Below are 20,843 nucleotides of genomic sequence, written 5' to 3'. Positions count from 1 at the left end.
CAAAGCAGCAGCTCTATTCTCCAACTTGGCCGTTCTTTCCCCTGGGTTCTCCCCTTCCCTGGCTTGCTTTTCCTTGGAATTAACATCTACTTGTCAGTTTTCTTCAGAGTCTACCGAGGAAAGAAGGAGAGGGAAATAGAGGAAGATGACAGGGTAAATGTGAATAAAAGCAGTGATTAGGCCTTATGTTTGGCTCAAAGAACTGAAGGAAAGAGGAATTTTATCCCAGGTGTTTTAAGCTTAAAAAACTCTTTAATGAAATGGGTGCAAGTAAGATACATAGGAGAAGATTTAAAAAGTACATCTGTAGTTACTTCTTCATTGTGAATCTTTTGAGTAAAGTGGTTCTTGAGTGTTCTGGAACTTGATATGTTTCAGTATAGATTTTCTCAAGGTGTTTTCTCTCCTTACTCTGCCAGGGTACAGTGCCATCTCCTCTGAACCTGTCCATTTCTGTACTGCAGAGGTCCCTTGCTTTATTTTTGCTTCTGTATTTGATACTATTTTAGTTGGTATGCTCTAATAATTTCTATCCGGAATTCTCCCTATCTCTGTCTGTAGGTCTAATGTATCATGGTGCTTGCTGTATTACAATTCTGATGTTTATGGTCACAAAGTATCTGAAATACACCCCTTCCATTTAATTCAAATATTACAGTAAATTAAACTAAAATTTCTGGGATTTTTGTAGTTAGTTACCAGTAAACTTTTTGGTTTCTGTTGACTTAATTTTATTCTTACAAACATGTATTCTTTTGTTTGTAGTTTATTAGAAGTATAAAAGTATAAAAAATAGTCTTTAGTTGTCAGATTTTATAGCTGTAATTATTTTCTTCACACATCTCAAAGGAGGTAATTCTTAAGCAATTAAATGATGTGATTAAGAAAGTGGCTTTTTAATATTACTTTCTTCTTGTGGATACTATCATCTGATTCCAAGCATGATGAAGAAAATTGGATTTTAAAGTTAAATTTTATGACCGGGCGTGGTGGCTCATGCCTGTAATCCCAGCACTTTGGGAGGCCGAGGGGGGGTGCGGATCACTTGAGGTCAGGAGTTCGAGACCAGCCTGGCCAACATGGCAAAACCACATCTCTACCAAAAATACAAAAATTAGCCAGATGTGGTGGTGTGTACCTGTAATCCCAGCTACTCGGAAGGCTGAGGCAGGAGAATTACTTGAACTCAGGAGGCGTAGGTTGCAGTAAGCTGAGATCATGCCACTGCACTGGCAACAGAGCAAGACTCTGTCTCAAAAAAAAAAAAAAATTTTTAAATTAAAATTTAGGATCAAAGAGAGATAATCTGGTTGATCTACATACAATGCTTTGTATTTTTTATAGCTCTTATATTTTTCAGAGCACTTTATCTATGTTTTTTCATTGGGCATTCACAAAAGGCCAATGAGGCAGGGCAGTATATATTGTATAGACTAAATAGCAGATGATTTTCAGCATAATTTATAACCTTAGTTTCTAATACTGTATATTCAAAGTTTCTTTTTTTCCTGTTTTATATGTAGCATTTTTTAAATAACAAAACTTTGTTAATGCCGGTTTTGTACAGAATTTCTTATCAGCAACTACAGGGGAGTTGGGGGACAAGGCTGGTATGAGAAACACAGCATACATAACAGAGAAAAGGCAAGAGTCAGTTTCCTTAAGCGTTCCAATATTCACAATTGAAGACAGAGTTAGATATAGGATGTCATTTCATTTCATTACGTGTTGGTTAGCTCAACCCTAAAATATAGAGGATTAGACAAAATAATTTCTAGTGTCCTTCTGGATTTTCATGACAATTATTTTGTTTATTTATTTATTTATTTATTTATTTATTTTGAGACGGAGTCTCGCTCTGTCGCCCAGGCTGGAGTGCAGTGGCCGGATCTCAGCTCACTGCAAGCTCCGCCTCCTGGGTTCACGCCATTCTCCTGCCTCAGCCTCCGGAGTAGCTGGGACTACAGGCGCCCGCCAACATGCCCGGCTAATTTTTTGTATTTTAGTAGAGACGGGGTTTCACCGTGTTAGCCAGGATGGTCTCGATCTCCTGACCTTGCGATCCGCCCGTCTCGGCCTCCCAAAGTGCTGACAATTATTTTGTTGCATGATTAATATTTGCTGATGTACTGTGAGATGTTTGAGTGCCAGGGTTTCTATTGCAGCAGAATAAATCAGTGATCCATGTTGCATGGGGTTAGTTGTAGTCTGAAGATGTGAAGGTTTCCATAGAAGAATCAAGGTTCTTCTAAGCAGGAACATCAGGAATGGAATCTGATACTTCTCTTGGAGGAGAAGGGATTCTTAGGGGAGGTTTGCATGATGTGGTTCAATTCATGAAGGGACTAGAAAAGCTGGGTTTTGAACACATGGAGTGACAGTATCAGTTGTGGAAAATTTTTGTGGTGATTATTTACCTGTAGGACATTGAAGAAGTGGAATAAATGAGGTTGGTTTGGGCCGGGCGCGGTGGCTCACACCTGTAATTCCAGCACTTTGGGAGGCCGAGGCCGGCGGATCACGAGTTCAGGAGATTGAGACCATCCTGGCTAACACGGTGAAACCCCGTCTCTACTGAAAATACAAAAAATTAGCCAGGCATGGTAGCAGGCGCCTGTAGTCCCAGCTACTCTGGAGGCTGAGGCAGGGGAATGGCATAAGCCCGGGAGGCGGAGCTTGCAGTGAACCGAGATCGTGCCACCGCACTCCAGCCTGGATGACAGAATGAGACTCCTCAAAAAAAAAAAAAAAAAAAAAAAAGGTTGGTTTGGTAGTGGAAGTAATTAAAGGACATAAGGACATAGAAAATTTTAGCTTTGCAAAGTAAGATAAAAAGCAAATGTTTTTATAAATGCAATGAGTTTAAAATATAAAGTAAAATCTATACTTGTAACAGGCTTGACTTCTTAAAAGTAGTGTCTATTTACGAAGGGAGCCTCTGGCAGAATATTTCTGCAATATTTCCTTGGAGTTTTCTCAGTCTTTTGCTCTCCCATTTTTCCATTTAGAACTGCCCTCATGCTAGGTTGCGAATATGGTTGCAGAGATGCAGTAGAAGTCTTAATTAAAAATGGTGCTGATATAAGCTTGCTGGATGCGCTGGGCCATGATAGTTCTTACTATGCAAGAATTGGTGACAATCTGGACATTCTAACCTTGTTGAAGACTGCATCGGAAAATACCAGCAAAGGTATCAGCAGTTTTCTGTAACTAGAAGAGTCCACGTTAACAAAGAGCCACTTTTTAAAAGACTTAGGTAGTAGTACTACAGTTTATAAGAAACAAAACATTCCTTACTGATAAACAGTGTTGGTTCATCTCCCTCTACAACATGGATTTGCTTACATACATTATAGTCACTTGCTTTGAGGCAGCGTGTGTTGCATATATCATCTAGTTTATCCAGTGAACACTAAGACACTGGAATAACTTCAGAACTGAGAAGGAAGAGTCAAATGTTTTACTAATTTTTTTTTTTTTATGAAGAGGGGTGAACCTCCCAACTGTTTATACTTAGAAAGTTTTAAAGAAAGAATCGTTGTTTAAACATGTATATAAAATATTAAGCTGATATTTATCAAATGCGTATGCCATGATTTTTTATGTTTTTTTTTTTTTAAACAGGAAAATACAGAAAAGCACAATGAATCAAGTTAGTCACTCATTACCACTGAGGAGCCTCTGTTAACATTTTGAGAAATATCCTTCTAGTCTTTTCCCATAAAATTGAATTCACCTGTAAATCTGAATTGTAGCTTACTTTTTTATGTAACATATTTTGAAGGCCTTTCCATCAAAAATACTTTTTCTATAGTATGATTTTTATTGGTGTATGAGATTCTGTTTATTTAAGTTTCATTTAATAAAGCAATTTTCTACATGTAGTGTTTAAGCTATTTATAATTATTCATTAGTACACAAAGGTTGTGACTGTCCTTATGCATAAATATTTTAGTATATTTTTATTACCCTTTAGTGTCAATTCCTAGAAATTGAATCACTGAGTTTCAGGGCATGTACAGTTCTTTAAGCCTTTGGTCTATGTTGACAAATTGCCTCCCAATTTAGGAGGTTTTTAAATTTTCTCCCCCTTCTTTTTTTAGATATGGGGTCTCCCTTTGTTGCCCAGGCTAGAGTACAGTGGTGCCATCATAGCTCACTGCAACCTCAAACTCCTGGGCTTAAGCTGTCTTCCTGCCTTAGCCTCATGAGTAGCTGGGACTACAGGCATGTACCACAATGGCCAGCTAATTTTTTATATTTTTTTGTAGAGATGGGGTCTTGCTGTGTTGCCCAGGCTGGTCTTGAACTCCTAGCCTCAAGTGATCCTCCTGCCCCAGCCTCACAAAGTGCTGGGATTACAGGCGTGAGCCACCATACCCAACCTAAATAAATTTCCTATTTTTTATCTGCCTCCCGTCCTTAGTCTTTAATCTTACTTACTTGAATGTTGGTATAAAAAACTTGCTAATTTGATAGGCAAAAGTGAAATTTCATTATTGTTTTAAGCATATGTTTTAGAAATAAAACTAAGAAGTTGTAAGCTTTAGAGGAAACTCTGAAGTTTATTTATTCAATATTGACTCAATTGTATAGTTAGGGAATGTATATCTACACCAAGTTAACCTGCCATTTTGTTGTTTCTCTTTTTGTCTAAATCTTAGGGAGAGAACTTTGGAAGAAAGGACCATCTTTGCAACAGGTAGATATTGATTTTAATGTTAAAGAATTATATATATTGTACAGTTTAAAGTGCTTAGTAAAACTAGTTAATAGTTATGCATAACTATTCTGAGTTTAAATGTATTCTATCTCTCTTCTTAGTTAATCAAGCCCATGTAGATTCTGGGTACTTAGATCATGAGGTCCTATCAAGATACTGTCACTTAGCTTGAGACAGTAGATCTCAGTTTCAATGAAGGTATCCAGTGGGAAAGAAATAGCCTCCTGATTGGGGCCGTGAGCATTCAACTTTTTCAAGTAGGAGACATTGTAACTTGTTAAATGATGAACTTTAGCTTGGCAGATCATAGACAGTTTCCCCCAGTCTCCCTTAATAATAGGACAAAATATTTACTGTTATGGGAGAATTCTTTAAATGTAATAGGAAATGAAGAAAACAGAGTTCTGAACTGATTATATATTGTGATTTCAATGCCACTGTTAGCGTTTTTATTTCTTCTTCAGTCTTTTTTTCTGTGTGTATTTAATTGAGGACTTTGCAGAATAACAACACATGAAACAATTCATGCTTTGCATTAAATTTATTATTAAAGTACTGTTTAACCCTGTTTTGATGTACCAGTTTGTGAAATGTTTTATGTTTTCTGCTAATCTATTTGTGTTCAAGTAAGTGGGGTTAGTTTACAGTACTGTGGCTCAAAAGCTAGTGTAGGCAGCTTTCCTTTCCTGCTGTGACTGTTCCTTCCAGCTTTTCTCTAGAGAGAGGAACCTAAGCATTTGCAAAACCTGAAGAGAAAGTAATCAGGTATCTTGAGCAATTCTGATCATCATCTTGTGTCATTTTTCTACCTCTCACCTGAATCTGAAAGCTACATTTTTAAAAAATTTTACTTTAAGTTCTGGGATACATGTGCTGACTGTGCCGGTTTGTTACATAGCTATACATGTGCCATGGTGGTTTACTGCACTTATCATGAAAGTTGCATTAAAGCTTGTTTTCCTTTTCAATCCATCTGAGTTAATATGTTCATGCATGGTTCATGTCTGTTGGCACTTTTCCATCTGGAGCAACAGTTCCAGCCTTCTTCCCTGTGCCTCATATAACCTAAGTGTGAGTAGAGTGAAAAAAATGTACACTGCTATGACTGTACTAGCCATCTCACACAGAATCAGAGAAAAATGATTTCTGAAATGTATATATATTTAAAATAAAAAGAATTACTGAATATTAATATGGGAATGGTGCTTGGCTCAGTGCTCTAGAAATTATTGAGGTGAATACAAGGAGTTAATATTCTACTAGGAACAGAAAGACACACTGCTTCCTAATTACTGTGTTTCCGTCATTTATTGAATATACTTACTAAATATATGCTGTAAATAGGACTTTTTTTTTTTAATACTAAGGCACATGTAATCTCTTATCAAGAAGCCTACAGTACAGTGGCAAATGTAAGACTCACTCAGTTCACAGATATCTGTTGAACATCTACAACATGCCAACTACTGTTCTAAGTGCTGGGAATATTGTAGTGTATGAAGTCTCTGCCCTTATGGAGTTCTTAGCTTAGTGAGAGATGAACAGTAAGCAAAGGAATATTTAGTATCATAGCAGATGCTATGAAGCAAAATGAAACAGAATTAAAGGATGAAGAGGGAGTGGGTGGAGGTCTGTGGGAGAAGCCTCACAGGCTGAGAGAAGGGCAGGTGCCCGGCCCCTGATGAGGGGGAGCAGGTTAGACATGTTCATGGGGCAGCAGCAGACAAGTGTGACAGGAGTGATGTGCCCATCGTGGAGGGAGCAGAAGAGGCTGCTAAAGTAACAGAGTGCTAGATTAAGAAGGAAGGACCTTGTATTGATAAGGACTTTGGATGTGTACCCACCAGTGACTACCAGATGGCAGAAGGCAGGACGTGTGCTCCCCAATCAGTGGTGCACGTGATTAGATCGCTGCTAAGTGGAGCCAGAGGTGCAAGAGAGGTTCTTTTAGTGTGCTAATAACAAGGTTTGTCAGGAAGATGGATTTTAATTAAAGGATGGGGTTGATTTAGTATGTCTGAGTTAAGGTATAGTGGAGGCAGTGGGTGAGGATTCTGAAGTGAAGACTGGGAATGAAAGTGGTATGATCAGGTGAGCTGTGAGAAGATGTCAGATTCCACTTGAAGAACAGTCCTTTGGTAGAAGGAATGAGGCTGGAAACATAGTTAGGGCCAAATTGTGGACATAGAATATTTTAAAAATGGGACTTGTTCCTCTGGTTCTAGATCCAAACTCATTTGAATGATAGGTTAAAAACTTGTTCAAACAAAGGTAAACAAATAATACAAAACATGAGAAAATTATCTCGAAGAATTAAAGCAGTAGTTTTTTTTTAAAAAAAAAAACTAGGAAGAAAGAAATAGCTTTCTACATTAGTTATTGTGGAGATTTAAAGATCATTTTGGTTTTTTTAATAGGGGAGTTATTTGTTCTCTTGTTTAATGATTATGTTGTGTTTTTGTTAAAGCAAATCTCTAAGCTGGAATAAAGTTTCAAAGCAGTAAGTTACAAAAACAACATATACCCAACCAAGTTATTTAGAGACCTTTTTATATTGCTCGGGTCAGAGGGACTGTCTGTCTCTTCCTTACCATACCTCTTGATATTTTATTTTGGTGGTGCTCAGAGAAGTAAATAATTTCCATATTGTCTTTCAAAATTTATGTGACTTCCCCTTCCTCCTCCTTTTTTTTTTTTTTTAAATTGAGTTCTTTTAGGAGTAGTTGGCAATGCAGTGCTTTATAGCCCAACTTTTGTTATGAGTTTATTACAAATTCTTCTTTTTAAAATTTTGTGACTTTAGTTAAAATAAATCCTGAATCATATTTTAAAATTTGTTATTTAGTATTTTTAAATAAATTATACTTGATTTATTTAAAATATAATCTTAAAGGTCCTTTACATTTTGGGGTTTTAAATAGAAACACTGCCACCTTGTGTTATGTGCAGCTAATGTTGGATAAACTGAAAATCACTAACCTGGTGTATTGCCAGTTGAGGAAAATATACTTTTCTGTATTCTCACACTTGCTGACTCGTGTTTTCTTATGTTTTACCAAAGCGAAATTTGACACACATGCAAGATGAAGTAAATATGAAGTCACATCAGAGGGAGCTTCAAAATATTCAGGTAAAAAGAAAAAAATGTGGTATCTTCCTTTAAAAACAATTCCAGTATTTGTAGTGGGATTGAGAGAGAAGAGAGGAAACAGGAGAGTGGGTGAAATGAGCGGGGCAAAGAAAGAGAAACTCGTTAACGTTATTTGTGATTCTCTTTTTTTGCCCAATCTCTTCTTATTTTATTTTAATTAATTAATTTATTTATTTATTTATTTATTTATTTATTTTGAGATGGGGTCTGGCTTTGTTGCCCAGGCTGGAGGGCAGTGGCACCATCTCGGCTCACTGCAACCTCTGTCTCCCAGGTTCAAGTGATCCTCCTGCCTCAGCCCTTCTAGTAGCTGGGATTACAGGCATGTGCCACCACACCTGGCTAATTTTTGTATTTTTAGTAGAGATGGGTTTCACCATGTTGGCCAGGCTGGTCTCGAACTCCTGACCTCAGATGATCTACCCGCCTCAGCGTCCCAAAGTGTTGGGATTACAGGTGTGGGTCACCACGCCCGGCTGCCTAACCTTGTCTTAAAGAATTGACTTTTGTTATCAATGTTTGATTCCAGTATTATAAAATTTAATTATATAACGCTAGAAGTATGGTGTAGAAAGTATTGTTTTAATATACATTAGAAAAAGCAACTTTATATAACTATTTGATTTAAATGTGTCTGTTTTGTGATGTAAACCATACATTTGTGTTTATTTTGGAAAATTATACTATTAAAAATGATGATCATTAATGTAAATTAAATCTGATTTTTTCTTGAAGTATTTTCTATTTTGATTGAGAAAAATAGTTTTGTTAAACTAACCACACAGTACTTTTTAGCTTTTATATTGGTCAAAGTTTCCAAATAATATTATGAGGATTATTTTAGAGGAAGGACCCATAATTAATTTTATGACTGAAACACTGTTAAATGATAAATTGAATAGCTGTTTTCAAAATAATAAAAGCATTTTATTTGGGTTTTCTTAGTTTAGTATGTAGTGTAAGAAAATGAACTATGTCCTTAAATTCGAGCCTTTATCTTTTACCAGAGCACTGAAAATGATGATAAGTTCAACAAAAACGTTAGAAGAGTCTCATAAATTTGGGAGGTCTTAAGCAAAAGTTAAAATGGCATATTCTTTTGCTCTTTTCTGTGTCTGGATGCTTTTTATTTTTTGTTTATTGGAATTATGATTTGCCCTCTTGTAGTATATACTTGTATTTATTAGCTATTATAGGATAGTAATTTTCTCTTTTATTTTTGATCTGTAGATTTTAAATCCTTGGCATATCATTGAAATTATTGTATCTTTGTACTTAGTGTTTTACATATGTATGTACCTGTATGACAGTGAACTGCTTTTAAAAAAATTTCTTCTTTAAGAATTTGCTCTTTTAAGATTGGCCTGGCACCTTGTTGTCTTTATTATTTAAGGATTTGGAGATTGAAAATGAAGATTTGAAAGAGAGGTTGAGAAAAATTCAGCAAGAACAACGAATACTTTTGGATAAAGTCAACGGTTTACAGTTACAGCTGAATGAGGTAAATAAATCTGCATATAAAAAATAAAAAACCTGTTTTACTACATCATCAATAGCAAATTGTTAATGATTGTTTAAGGTAAAATTAGCTCATTGCATTTCAGAGGAGTTAAATCTTACTGGGGACCAGGCTTTTTACATGAAATTTTACATTTAAAGTAGCATAAGCAAACAAGTAAGGACAGTGTAAAGAATGTTCAGGAAAGTGAGGAGAGATCATTGTGGGCCGCCACTTCTGAGGGGGGCACCTCCTGTGGGAGATGGTACTTCTGTTGAATTTTGCAGGAAGTAACGGGGAATCAGGGCATTCCAGAAAACACTGTGGTGAGCAAAATCACAGAAACTGTGACCTGTAATATATTCCTTGTTGTATAAAAAAATTGGAAATACAAGAAATATCCATGAATCGTTTTTTTAGAGGGAAAGTAGAATATATATGAAATCTAGTATAATCAGTTCACTCTTTAAATATACATTTTATTATGTACAGGACTTATCACAGGTGAAATCTTATGTGATATTTGCATTTCAAAAGTAAGAAGTAACTGCGTGATTGGTACAGCTGTGTCCTTCTGATTCTGATTTTCTGTATCACTTTGATATCTTGCTATCTATGTTAGATTTTCCTAAAATTGAACATATGCAAAAGCAAAAGGCTGAACTATAGTTAGGGCCATGGGATTGGAGAGGAAAGAGTAGACAGAAGATACGAGGACAAAGAACAAGTAGGACTTGTTGGTTGATAGATTCTCAAGAGAATCAAAAGTGCTTCTGAACCTGGATAGTGAAAATAATAAAAGACAACTCATACAACAGAATTGGTAGTACATTATTTTCTTCTCATATCCTTGACCCCAGTCTTAAAGATATGTGCCAGTCTTTTTTTAAAAGATCTTTGCCAAGTTCATGCCTTTTAAAATAAGCTTTTAAGAATGAAAATATTTTGTCTTCTTTTTAAATTTAGGAAGTTATGGTTGCTGATGATCTGGAAAGCGAGGTAGGATGACATTTTATTTTAAACCATTAAAATTGTTTTAGGAATTGAAGATGCTATAGTAGTAAAGGTTTAAGTCCTGAATTGAGATACAGACCAGGATTCTATTTCTGGTTATTAAAGGGAAATTCAAAATGTATGCATGACTAAAAAAGAATGTTTTGAATATAGTGGCATAGATTATTGTAGGCATTTTGTTGTTATTGCTTCTGAAAGTCTTAGTTTCTGTGAAACTTGTCCTGAAAATAATGTAAAATTCTAAACATAAAGAAAATGTCTGAAAATATTAAGATTGAAAACAGAGATTTGAATTTTTTATGATTTTGTTTATAGACATTGTATGTTTCATTAGTGTATTTGTAGAAATTATCAACTCTACTAGTAGAGTTCATCAGGTTGGAGAATTCATTAACTCCAGTCCTTAGTGTAATTCCAGTTCATGTTTTCTAAAACACGTTTTTAACCCACTTCCAAGCACAGGGTGATTTTACTCTATTTATTCTGTTTCATTTCAGAGAGAAAAGCTGAAGTCCCTTTTGGCAGCTAAAGAAAAGCAACATGAAGAAAGCTTAAGGACTATTGAGGCTCTGAAAAATAGATTTAAATATTTTGAGGTATAGAAAGGTTAAATTATTTCCTATAACTCATAATGGGTAATGGTAAGGGGCTTGGCAGCAGACTTGAATTTGAATTATAAATCTCTTATTTATAGTGTGACCTTGGGCTGCTTATTTAAAGTCTTCAAACCTTTGCCTCTTTGGCAAAACTGGGGTGATTGTCTCTTTCTCCACATAGTTATAAAGGTTGAGATCATTTAAATTGACTAGCATGTAATTGACATTTAGTGTCATTCTAGTTTCTCTTCATTGTCCATCCTTACCTTTTTAAAACGTCATATTTCTACCTGTAAATTTGCAGTGAGTATAATGATAATAAAAAGCATTCATAAAAATGAATGGTGATATGTCCAGGATTATCTCAGAAAGGAGTCATCACTGGGCATCACTGAAGGTAGCTGATTCAGCATGAATCTTTTATCTTTGTTGGTGAATGCAGCCCCAAAGTACACTAAAAAAGTGTCTTAGTCCATTTGTGCTGCTCTAACAAAATACAGAAAATTTGTAAAGAACAAATTTATTTCTCACAGTTCTGGAGGCTGGAAAGTCCAAGATCAAGGATCTGGCATTCATGTCTGGTGAGGGCCTTTTGCTGCATCTTCTCCTGGCAGAAGGCGAAAGGGCAAAAAGGGGCCTAAGTGAAGCCCTCATGACTTGATCAGTTTCCAAAAGGCCCTACCTCATAATACCACCACAGTGGGAATTAAGTTTCAACACATTTTGGCAGACATTCAGAGCATAGCAAAAATAATATTTTTCTTTGTAAATAAAAAACTATGTGTGCATTATGAAAAATAATATAAAACATGTATGAATCTCACAGACAATGTTGCAAGAGAGAAATCAGACACAAAGAGTACATACTGAATGATTCTATTTTTATGAAGTTCAAAAGCAGATATAACTAATCTATGATGTTAGAGATTAGAATAGAGGCCACCCTTTGGTTGGGGTTACTGAGTAAGGTGTGTGAAAAAACTTTTGGGGTCCTGGAAATATTTTATATCTTAATCTGGGTTGTGTATAATTACAAAAGGTATGCATATGCAAAAATTCATTGTATTATACACATTTAATATGTGTACGTATTTATGTCACTGAATTTTCAAGATTATTCAGAAACACCATTTTATAAACCAAAAAATGATCTAGCTATAGTGGCTTCTGTCTTCATATTTGAAGACTTTTTTAGGTTAATTGTGAAACTGATGATTGCTAATATTTTAATAGCACTGACCAATGTACTTTGCATTCTTGACATGCATTAAAAGTCAACTCTATGTGATAAGTTTTATTGTTACCTGACTTCACAGATAAGGAGGTTGAGGCACAGAGAGGTTTACACATGAGGGGTTTCACAAATAGTAAGTGACAGAGTCAGGATTTGAATCCAAGCATCTGACTCCTTTGTGCTTTAACTACGATGCTAGTTTTACACTTAGAATTACTTGAATGAGAAAATTTAGGAGTATATACAGGGTCTTTTAAGTATTAATCCAAGTTTGACACTTACAACTTGGGTATTATTTATGTATATATTTCTTCTAGGAGCTAGCTTTTCTGCATGTCTTAAGTGTAAAATCTAGGCCAGGCGCAGCATCTCACACCTGTAATCCCAGCACTTTTGGGAGGCCATGGTGGGTGGGTCACTTTAAGGTCAGGAGTTTGAAACCAGCCTGGCCAACATGGCGAAACTCTGTCTTTATTAAAAATACAAAAATTAGCAGGGCGTGGTGGCACATTCCTGTAATACCAGCTACCCAGAAGGCTGAAGCAGGAGAATCGCTTGAATCCGGGAGGCAGAGGTTGCAGTGAGTGAGATCACGCCACTGCACTCCAGCCTGGGTGACAGAGTGAGACTCTGTCTCAAGGGGAAGAAAACCAAGGTGTTTTTCTCTAGCTTTAGACAAATTATCTGTCTAAATTGTCAAGTCTATAACTTACAGTAGTCATAAAAGTAACTTATTTTTCTTATAAAAATACATATTTACTTTAGAAAAATAAGAAAATTTTTTAAACTGAAAGCAGATGCAAAAGACACCTATAATCTTAACTCTGCTAGCACCTGACTGAAATCCTTTCAGACACTTGTATATAATTTGTGTGTTATATACTCATTCAACAGGTGGGATCATATTGTACATCCTGTTTTGTGGCTGTTCCCATTCAATATGATGGGGACATTTTCCTCAGTCACTATATACTCATTGTGATGAATATTTATGCTAGCAATGATTTTTTACTTTCAAACAGAAAATTACAGGTCCCACTTTATACATGACCTGGAATTTATAACAGCAACCATTAAAAACTACTAAGAATTTGCCTGGACGTGGTATCTCAGCCTGTAATCCCAACACTTTAGGAGGCTGAGGCAAGTGGATCACTTGAGCTCAGGTGTTCGAGACCAGCCTGGGCAACATGGTGAAATCCTGTCTCTACTAAAAACACAAAAATGAGCTGGGCAAAGTCGTGCATGCCTGTAATCCCAGCTACTTGGGTGGCTGAGGAAGGAGAATCACTTGAACCCAGGAGGTGGAGGCTGCAGTGAGCTGAGATTGTGCCTCTGCACTCCAGCTTGGACGACAGAGTGAGACCCTGTCTCAAAACAAACAAAACAACAACAAACTACTCAGAATTCATCACTTACTACAAACATTGAATATCTACTGCTGTATTGTCTCACATGCTTAAAAAACCTTAACTGTTAAAAGAATTACTGGTATGAGTTATGTATAATAACGTAGCTATTTCCCTTGTATGTATAAAAATATAGGGAAAATGGATAGTTTAGAATGAGGCTGATTTTATGTTACAACTTTTATGTTTGTTTTCATTTGAGTAATAAAGGTAATAAGACCAAATTAAGTTTTTTGAACTCCTTATGTGCATAGCACCCCCTTATGCATGTATGAGGCCATTTAGTAGTTATTGTAAGCTTTAGTATTAAATACTCCATAGAAAAAAGAGCTTAACTAAGCTTATAGGTATTTTTTCATACCATGGGGGCACTAATGATTAAAGGAGGTGGCATTAATTTAGTCATGGAATTGTGGACTGTTTTATCATGGTCGACTACTTCAGAGTTTGGTATGTAGCTATTAGGACTGATACACCTAAATACACAAATATGAACTGCATCTGCCTGTCCTTACTCTTCATTTCACTCTGGGTTTTTTGTTTTGTTTTGTTTTTGAGACAGGGTCTCACTCTGTCACCCAGCCTGGAGTGCAGTGGTGTGATCACCACTCACTGTAGCCTTGACCTCCCCGGGCTCAGGTGTTGCTTCCACCTCAGCCTCCTGAGTAACTTGGGTTACCCTGCCCAGCTAATGTTTCTGTGTGTTATTTATTTATTTATTTATTTAAGTTTTATTCTTATTGCCCCGGCTGGAGTGCAATGGCACTATCTCAGCTCACTGCAACCTCCGCCTCCCAGGTTCAAGCAATTCTCCTGGCTCAGCCTCCCTAGTAGCTGGGATTACAGGTGCCCACCACCACATCCAGCTAATTTATTGTATTTTTATTAGAGACAGGGTTTCACTATGTTGGGCAGGCTGGTCTTGAGCTCCTGACCTCAGGCAATCCACTCGCCTCAGCCTTCCAAAGTGCTGGGATTACGGAATGAGCCACCGCGCCTGGCTCATTTTTGTATTTGTTTGTAGAGATGGGGTCTTGCCACGTTGCCTAGGCTGGTCTCAAACTCCTGGGCTCAAGTGATCTGCCTGTCTCAGCCTTCCAAAGTGCTGGGATTACAAGTGTAAGCCACTGCACCTGGCCTATTCTTACTCTTGAAGTGTAACATTTTAATTTTTATATTAGATTCTTTGTATTTGGCTTACTTGGGAAAAGGAGCAACCCAGTATATTTTGATTCACTGTATCTGGAGTTTCTCTATTATTTCCTAACTAATGGATTGATGGATTTATTACTATGTGTAGGTCTCTGCCTCAGTTTCATTTCCTGCTCTCTGTCTCGTTTTACTTTCCAAGTACTTGGTATTTTATAAACTCTGGAAGAAGAGGTTATGTCAATATTTCATAGTCAATGAGGTAGGGTTTCTGCTTCCTACAGTGGTAAAGTAAAATGAGTTATTGACATGAATGTGGCCACTTCCTTCCTTTTGAGGTAAAGCAGTAGCAAACAGTAGTTTTTGAAAGTTGTTTCAGTTCATTTAGGGCTTGCTTTTTTTTTTTTTTCTTTTGAGCAATGAAGTTTTTCCTTAAAACATTTGACTGCTTTTATTAAAATGCTTAGTGAAGTAAAGTACTTTATTCCCACCTGATCTCTCTAAGTGTTGCTAGTGTTTCTTTTTGTGAGTTTGAGTAGAATAATGCTCTGGAGAAACAGGAATGTCAAAAATGTAGTTTTAATGACTGCATCATTAGAGCTAAAACAGATACAGAATTTAACAAAATGAGGCAGCATTCACCCTAAAATGTTTTATGCTTCTGATTTCAGAGTGATCATTTAGGATCAGGAAGTCATTTCAGTAACCGTAAGTATAAAAATATGGATTATCATTACAGTTCACCTAGTTCAAGCAAAGAGGAATGTTTATTCTTACTTGTTTAACTATATAGAAATAACTGTACAAGATATTCCTGCTGCTAAACTTCATCAACACATGTAACTAGGAAGACGTTAAGATGACTATTGTAACTTCTAACATATTCTGATAATTACTGAAGCTCTGATTCTCCTTTGCTACCTGTATTTTAAAATTGTATATTGTATGAATTATCAAATTTGCCTTGTTGATTAGTAGACATAGACATTCGTCTTGTGATATTTAGGCTTCATTTTTTTATGGAAAGAACATAAACGCAGTTTTCTAATTTGGAGAAATCAGTCTCAATGCAAGTAGGCATTTTAAAATTATATGTTCAATAAATATTTATGAATTATTTTTAGACTCTACATAATTAATCTTTTTTATTCTGCAATGTTAAACAATTTCTCTAGAATATCTGTTTTTGTTTCCTAGTGACTATTAAACTATCCTCTCGTACAACAGTAATATTTATGCTGTTACAACAGTAATATTATGAAAGAATATCATTTTTGTTTTGATTATAAGATACGTTTTATTATCATGTAGCCTAGTTTAACAGTCTTCGATGTTTCTGAAATCTTAGTGATTCTGCTGAGAGAGAGCGTAGAAAAAAATAAGAAAAAAATAAAAACCAACCTAGTATCTACTGTTCAGTAGATTGTAGGTACTTCTGTTTATAGAAATAATAAGGGAAAAAAGGGGGTATTTTAGAATGAGGATACTTTTATGTTGTACCTCTTGCTTCTGTTTTATTTGAATAATAAAGGAAATAACATCAAATTAATGTTTAGCCTACTTTAATATGGATATTTAAGTTAAAATGTCATTTATATGGATTTATTTAGGAAAAGAAGATATGCTTCTTAAACAAGGTCAGATGTATATGGCAGACTCACAGGTAATAACTGTTTTTTTTTTTTTTTTTTTAGTTTTAAAAAACATTTAAAGAAAATTTCTGTGCCTTTATAAAGAGGAGAAAGTAGCATTGTAATAGAGTGAGGTTTTCATTATCAAAGACAGGTTGGTCCTGCTTTCTTGAGTTTAATAAAAACAGATGTTGCTGTTTCTGGTGCCCTCTAGAGTGTTTTTGATGATAGTGGTTATAATAAGAGATTTGAATTGCAGTTTCATTGCATTTGATGCTAAGTTTCTGTTCATTAACAGTGGTCAGTTAACTCTTCATATTTGCCCATATAAAGGGGAGCACAGATATGAATAATTCAAAGTTAATTTTTTTTTTTCCTCTTGATCCAAGGGAAAGGCAGTTCAGATTTAACTAACAGTAAATCTGTAGGGATCTACACCAAGCTCTATCCTTGCCTCCTCAGTGGAAAGGATTCGGCTGAGGGGCAGAAATAGGTTTAAGTCAGAGGGAGAGACCAAGGGAAGTTTTAGGGCAGGAGCGAGTTTATTAAAAAGTGTTAGAGCAGGAACAAAAGGAAGCAAAGTACACTTGGAAGAAGGCCAAGTGGGTGGCTTGAGAGATCCCAGTGCTCTTGTTCAGCCCTTGGCTTGGGATTTTTATACACTGGCTTGGTTTTGGGGTTTGCATTTCTCCTCCCTTGATTCTTCTTTTGAGGGCAGGCTGTCTGCATGTGTAGTGGCCTGTCAGCACTTAGGAGGGTCCACATATGTAGTGCCTTTACTAAGGTTGTGCACATGCTCTCTAGCGGCTGTTTTCCTTTACCAGTCAAATGCCCCTGGAAGAAGGTCATACATCCACCATTTTGCCTCTTAGTGTGCATGCTTGAGCCTGCTCACCCAGCTCTGGAGATCTTATCAGGAAGCGGCTGTTACCAGCTCCAGGTGTTTTCTATCTATTGGGAGACTCTCTTTCCCTGGTGCTGGCCATGACCAATCATTCTCTTGACAACTCTGATAACTAGCTGGGTTTATTTTGGTGGTATTTTTATAATTTAGAGAATATTCTGTTTGTTTCAACAGTGAAAGTACACAGAAGTAAAAAATCTTATTAGAAGTTAAATCTATAATTCTATGAAATTATCTGCACATTTAAAATGACAATACTTGTTTTTATTCAAGGTTATGATGGTTTGCTTCAGAATTTGAAGTTCTAAGCACATTATGTGCCATAAAACATAAATAATAAATATGTTTTGATGAAGTTGGTGATATTCATGTGTGGGTAGGTGTTATGAAGGGGGAAAGAAAGACAAAATTGCACCCAGTAGCCATGACCGTTTTCCCTTGTTCTGCCAGAAATAGACTTACGTGAACAGAGGTCTGAAAATGTTGTGAATGTATTAAGGAAATCATATCCAGAACTGTTTTCTTACTCCAAAATCAGCATTGTGTTTTTCTTCCATCTTACTACCTAGTCTGATAACCCTTTGACTCCTGATGATGTGCAAACTTTCTCTAAGTTTGGCAAATAAGTACAGTAAATGTCTCATTTAGGCTTTTGTGATTGATGTCTTTTTGTTTTTTTCTTTTCAGTGTACTTCCCCAGGTATACCAGCCCATATGCAAAGCAGATCTATGTTAAGACCTCTGGAGCTATCTTTACCCAGTCAAACATCATACTCCGAAAATGAAATTTTAAAGAAAGAGTTAGAAGCAATGCGAACTTTCTGTGAGTCAGCAAAACAAGACCGACTGAAGCTCCAAAATGAACTGGCACACAAAGTGGCAGAGTGCAAAGCTTTAGCATTAGAATGTGAAAGGGTCAAGGAGGATTCAGATGAACAGATAAAGCAATTAGAAGATGCATTAAAAGATGTGCAGAAGAGGATGTATGAGTCAGAAGGTAAAGTTAAACAAATGCAGACGCATTTTCTTGCCCTTAAAGAACACTTAACAAGTGAAGCAGCCTCAGGGAATCACAGACTAACTGAGGAACTGAGGGATCAGTTGAAAGACATGAAAGCAAAATATGAAGGTGCTTCAGCAGAAGTGGGGAAATTAAGAAACCAAATCAAACAAAATGAGATGATAGTGGAAGAGTTTAAGAGGGATGAAGGCAAGCTGATAGAAGAAAATAAGCGATTACAGAAGGAACTTAGTATGTGTGAAATGGAGCGAGAGAAGAAAGGAAGAAAGGTCAAAGAGATGGAAGGCCAGGCAAAAGAATTGTTAGCAAAGTTGGCCCTTTCCATTCCAGCCGAAAAATTTGAAAACATGAAGAGCTCATTATCAAATGAAGTGAATGAGAAAGCAAAAAAATTAGTAGAAATGGAAAGAGAACATGAAAAATCACTTAGTGAAATTAGACAGTTAAAGAGAGAACTTGAGAATATTAAGGCCAAGCTTGCTCAGCACATCAAACTAGAGGAACATGAACAGGTTAAGAGCAGATTAGAACAGAAATCAGGAGAACTTGGGAAGAAGATCACTGAGTTAACACTGAAAAATCAGACACTACAAAAGGAAATTGAAAAAGTTTATCTGGATAATAAGCTCCTCAAGGAGCAAGCACATAACTTAACAATTGAAATGAAAAATCATTATGTTCCTTTAAAAGTAAGTGAAGACATGAAAAAATCACATGATGCAATTATTGATGATCTTAATAGAAAGCTTTTAGATGTAACACAAAAATATACAGAAAAGAAGCTGGAAATGGAGAAATTGCTACTGGAAAATGACAGCTTAAGTAAGGATGTGAACCGCCTAGAAACTGTGTTTGTACCTCCTGAGAAACATGAAAAAGAGATAACAGCTCTGAAATCCAATATTGTTGAACTTAAGAAACAACTGTCTGAACTTAAGAAAAAATGTGGTGAAGACCAGGAGAAAATACACGCTCTCACATCTGAAAACAGCAACTTGAAGAAGATGATGAGTAATGAGTATGTGCCAGTTAAAACCCATGAAGAGATTAAAACGACACTGAATAGCACGTTAGCTAAAACTAACAAAGAATTATTAGATGTGAAGAAAAAATTTGAAGATATAAATCAGGAATTTGTAAAAATAAAAGATAAGAATGAAATATTAAAAAGAAACCTGGAAAACACTCAGAACCAAATAAAAGCTGAGTACATCAGCCTGGCAGAGCACGAGGCAAAGATGAGCTCGCTAAGTCAGAGCATGAGAAAGGTGCAGGATAGTAATGCTGAAATATTGGCCAACTACAGAAAAGGCCAAGAAGAGATTGTAACACTGCATGCCGAAATTAAAGCCCAGAAGAAGGAACTCGACACAATACAAGAATGCATTAAGGTAAAATACGCCCCAATTGTCAGCTTTGAGGAGTGTGAGAGAAAATTTAAAGCAACAGAGAAAGAACTTAAAGACCAGTTATCAGAGCAGACACAGAAGTGTAGTGTCAGTGAAGAAGAAGTCAAGAAAAACAAGCAAGAGAATGACAGGTTAAAGAAGGAGATTTTTACCCTTCAGAAAGATTTGAGGGATAAGACAGTTCTCATTGAGAAGTCTCATGAAATGGAAAGAGCATTAAGCAGAAAAACAGACGAGCTAAACAAACAGTTAAAAGACTTGTCACAGAAATATGCAGAAATAAAGAATGTGAAAGAGAAGCTAGTAGAAGAAAATGCCAAACAGACTTCTGAGATACTTGTGGTGCAAAATCTTTTGCAAAAACAACATGTTCCATTGGAACAAGTTGAGGCTCTGAAAAAATCTCTTAATGGCACAATCGAAAATCTAAAGGAAGAATTGAAGAATATGCAAAGGTGTTATGAGAAAGAGCAGCAGACAGTGACCAAACTGCATCAGTTGTTGGAGAATCAAAAGAACTCTTCTGTACCCCTGGCAGAGCATTTGCAGATTAAAGAAGCATTTGAGAAAGAAGTTGGAATCATAAAAGCTAGCTTGAGAGAAAAGGAAGAAGAAAGCCAAAACAAAATGGAAGAAGTCTCCAAACTTCAGTCTGAGGTTCAGAATACTAAACAAGCATTAAAAAAATTAGAGACAAGAGAGGTAGTTGATTTGTCTAAATATAAAGCAACAAAAAGTGATTTGGAGACACAGATTTCCAGTTTAAATGAAAAATTGGCCAATCTGAATAGAAAATATGAGGAAGTATGTGAGGAAGTTTTACACGCCAAGAAGAAGGAAATATCTGCAAAAGATGAGAAGGAATTACTGCATTTCAGCATTGAGCAAGAAATCAAGGATCAGAAGGAACGATGTGATAAATCCTTAACAACAATCACAGAGTTGCAAAGAAGAATACAAGAATCTGCTAAACAAATAGAAGCAAAAGATAATAAGGTAGGTACAAAGTAGTCCACATGACTATGTGTTGGAAACCCAGAGCAGCACTCTTTACCACAGAATCTCACAGGAAAGTAGACACAGGTATTAACAAAGTGACCATTA

General features: G+C 36.1%; 1 protein-coding gene across 3 annotated transcripts in view; it reads left to right on the top strand.

The window, feature by feature from the left end:
• The window catches only part of UACA (uveal autoantigen with coiled-coil domains and ankyrin repeats), a 103,047-nt gene that overhangs the window by 72,148 nt on the left and 10,056 nt on the right, over window positions 1–20,843 (top strand). For 2 of the 3 annotated variants that reach the window (XM_023220902.2, XM_023220901.1), the window contains exons 8-16: window positions 3,009–3,190; window positions 4,665–4,702; window positions 7,785–7,853; window positions 9,268–9,375; window positions 10,339–10,371; window positions 10,884–10,982; window positions 15,446–15,482; window positions 16,385–16,437; window positions 17,997–20,735. In XM_023220902.2, the coding sequence (XP_023076670.1) occupies window positions 3,009–3,190; window positions 4,665–4,702; window positions 7,785–7,853; window positions 9,268–9,375; window positions 10,339–10,371; window positions 10,884–10,982; window positions 15,446–15,482; window positions 16,385–16,437; window positions 17,997–20,735 (3,358 nt within the window). The remainder of the gene's footprint in view (window positions 1–3,008; window positions 3,191–4,664; window positions 4,703–7,784; window positions 7,854–9,267; window positions 9,376–10,338; window positions 10,372–10,883; window positions 10,983–15,445; window positions 15,483–16,384; window positions 16,438–17,996; window positions 20,736–20,843) is intronic. The other variant, XM_023220903.1, reaches the window with a different exon arrangement.

Source organism: Piliocolobus tephrosceles, chromosome 6, assembly GCF_002776525.5.
Source record: "Piliocolobus tephrosceles isolate RC106 chromosome 6, ASM277652v3, whole genome shotgun sequence".
Taxonomy (NCBI): Eukaryota; Metazoa; Chordata; class Mammalia; order Primates; family Cercopithecidae; genus Piliocolobus; species Piliocolobus tephrosceles.
This window is presented reverse-complemented; position numbering and strand designations above follow the sequence as displayed.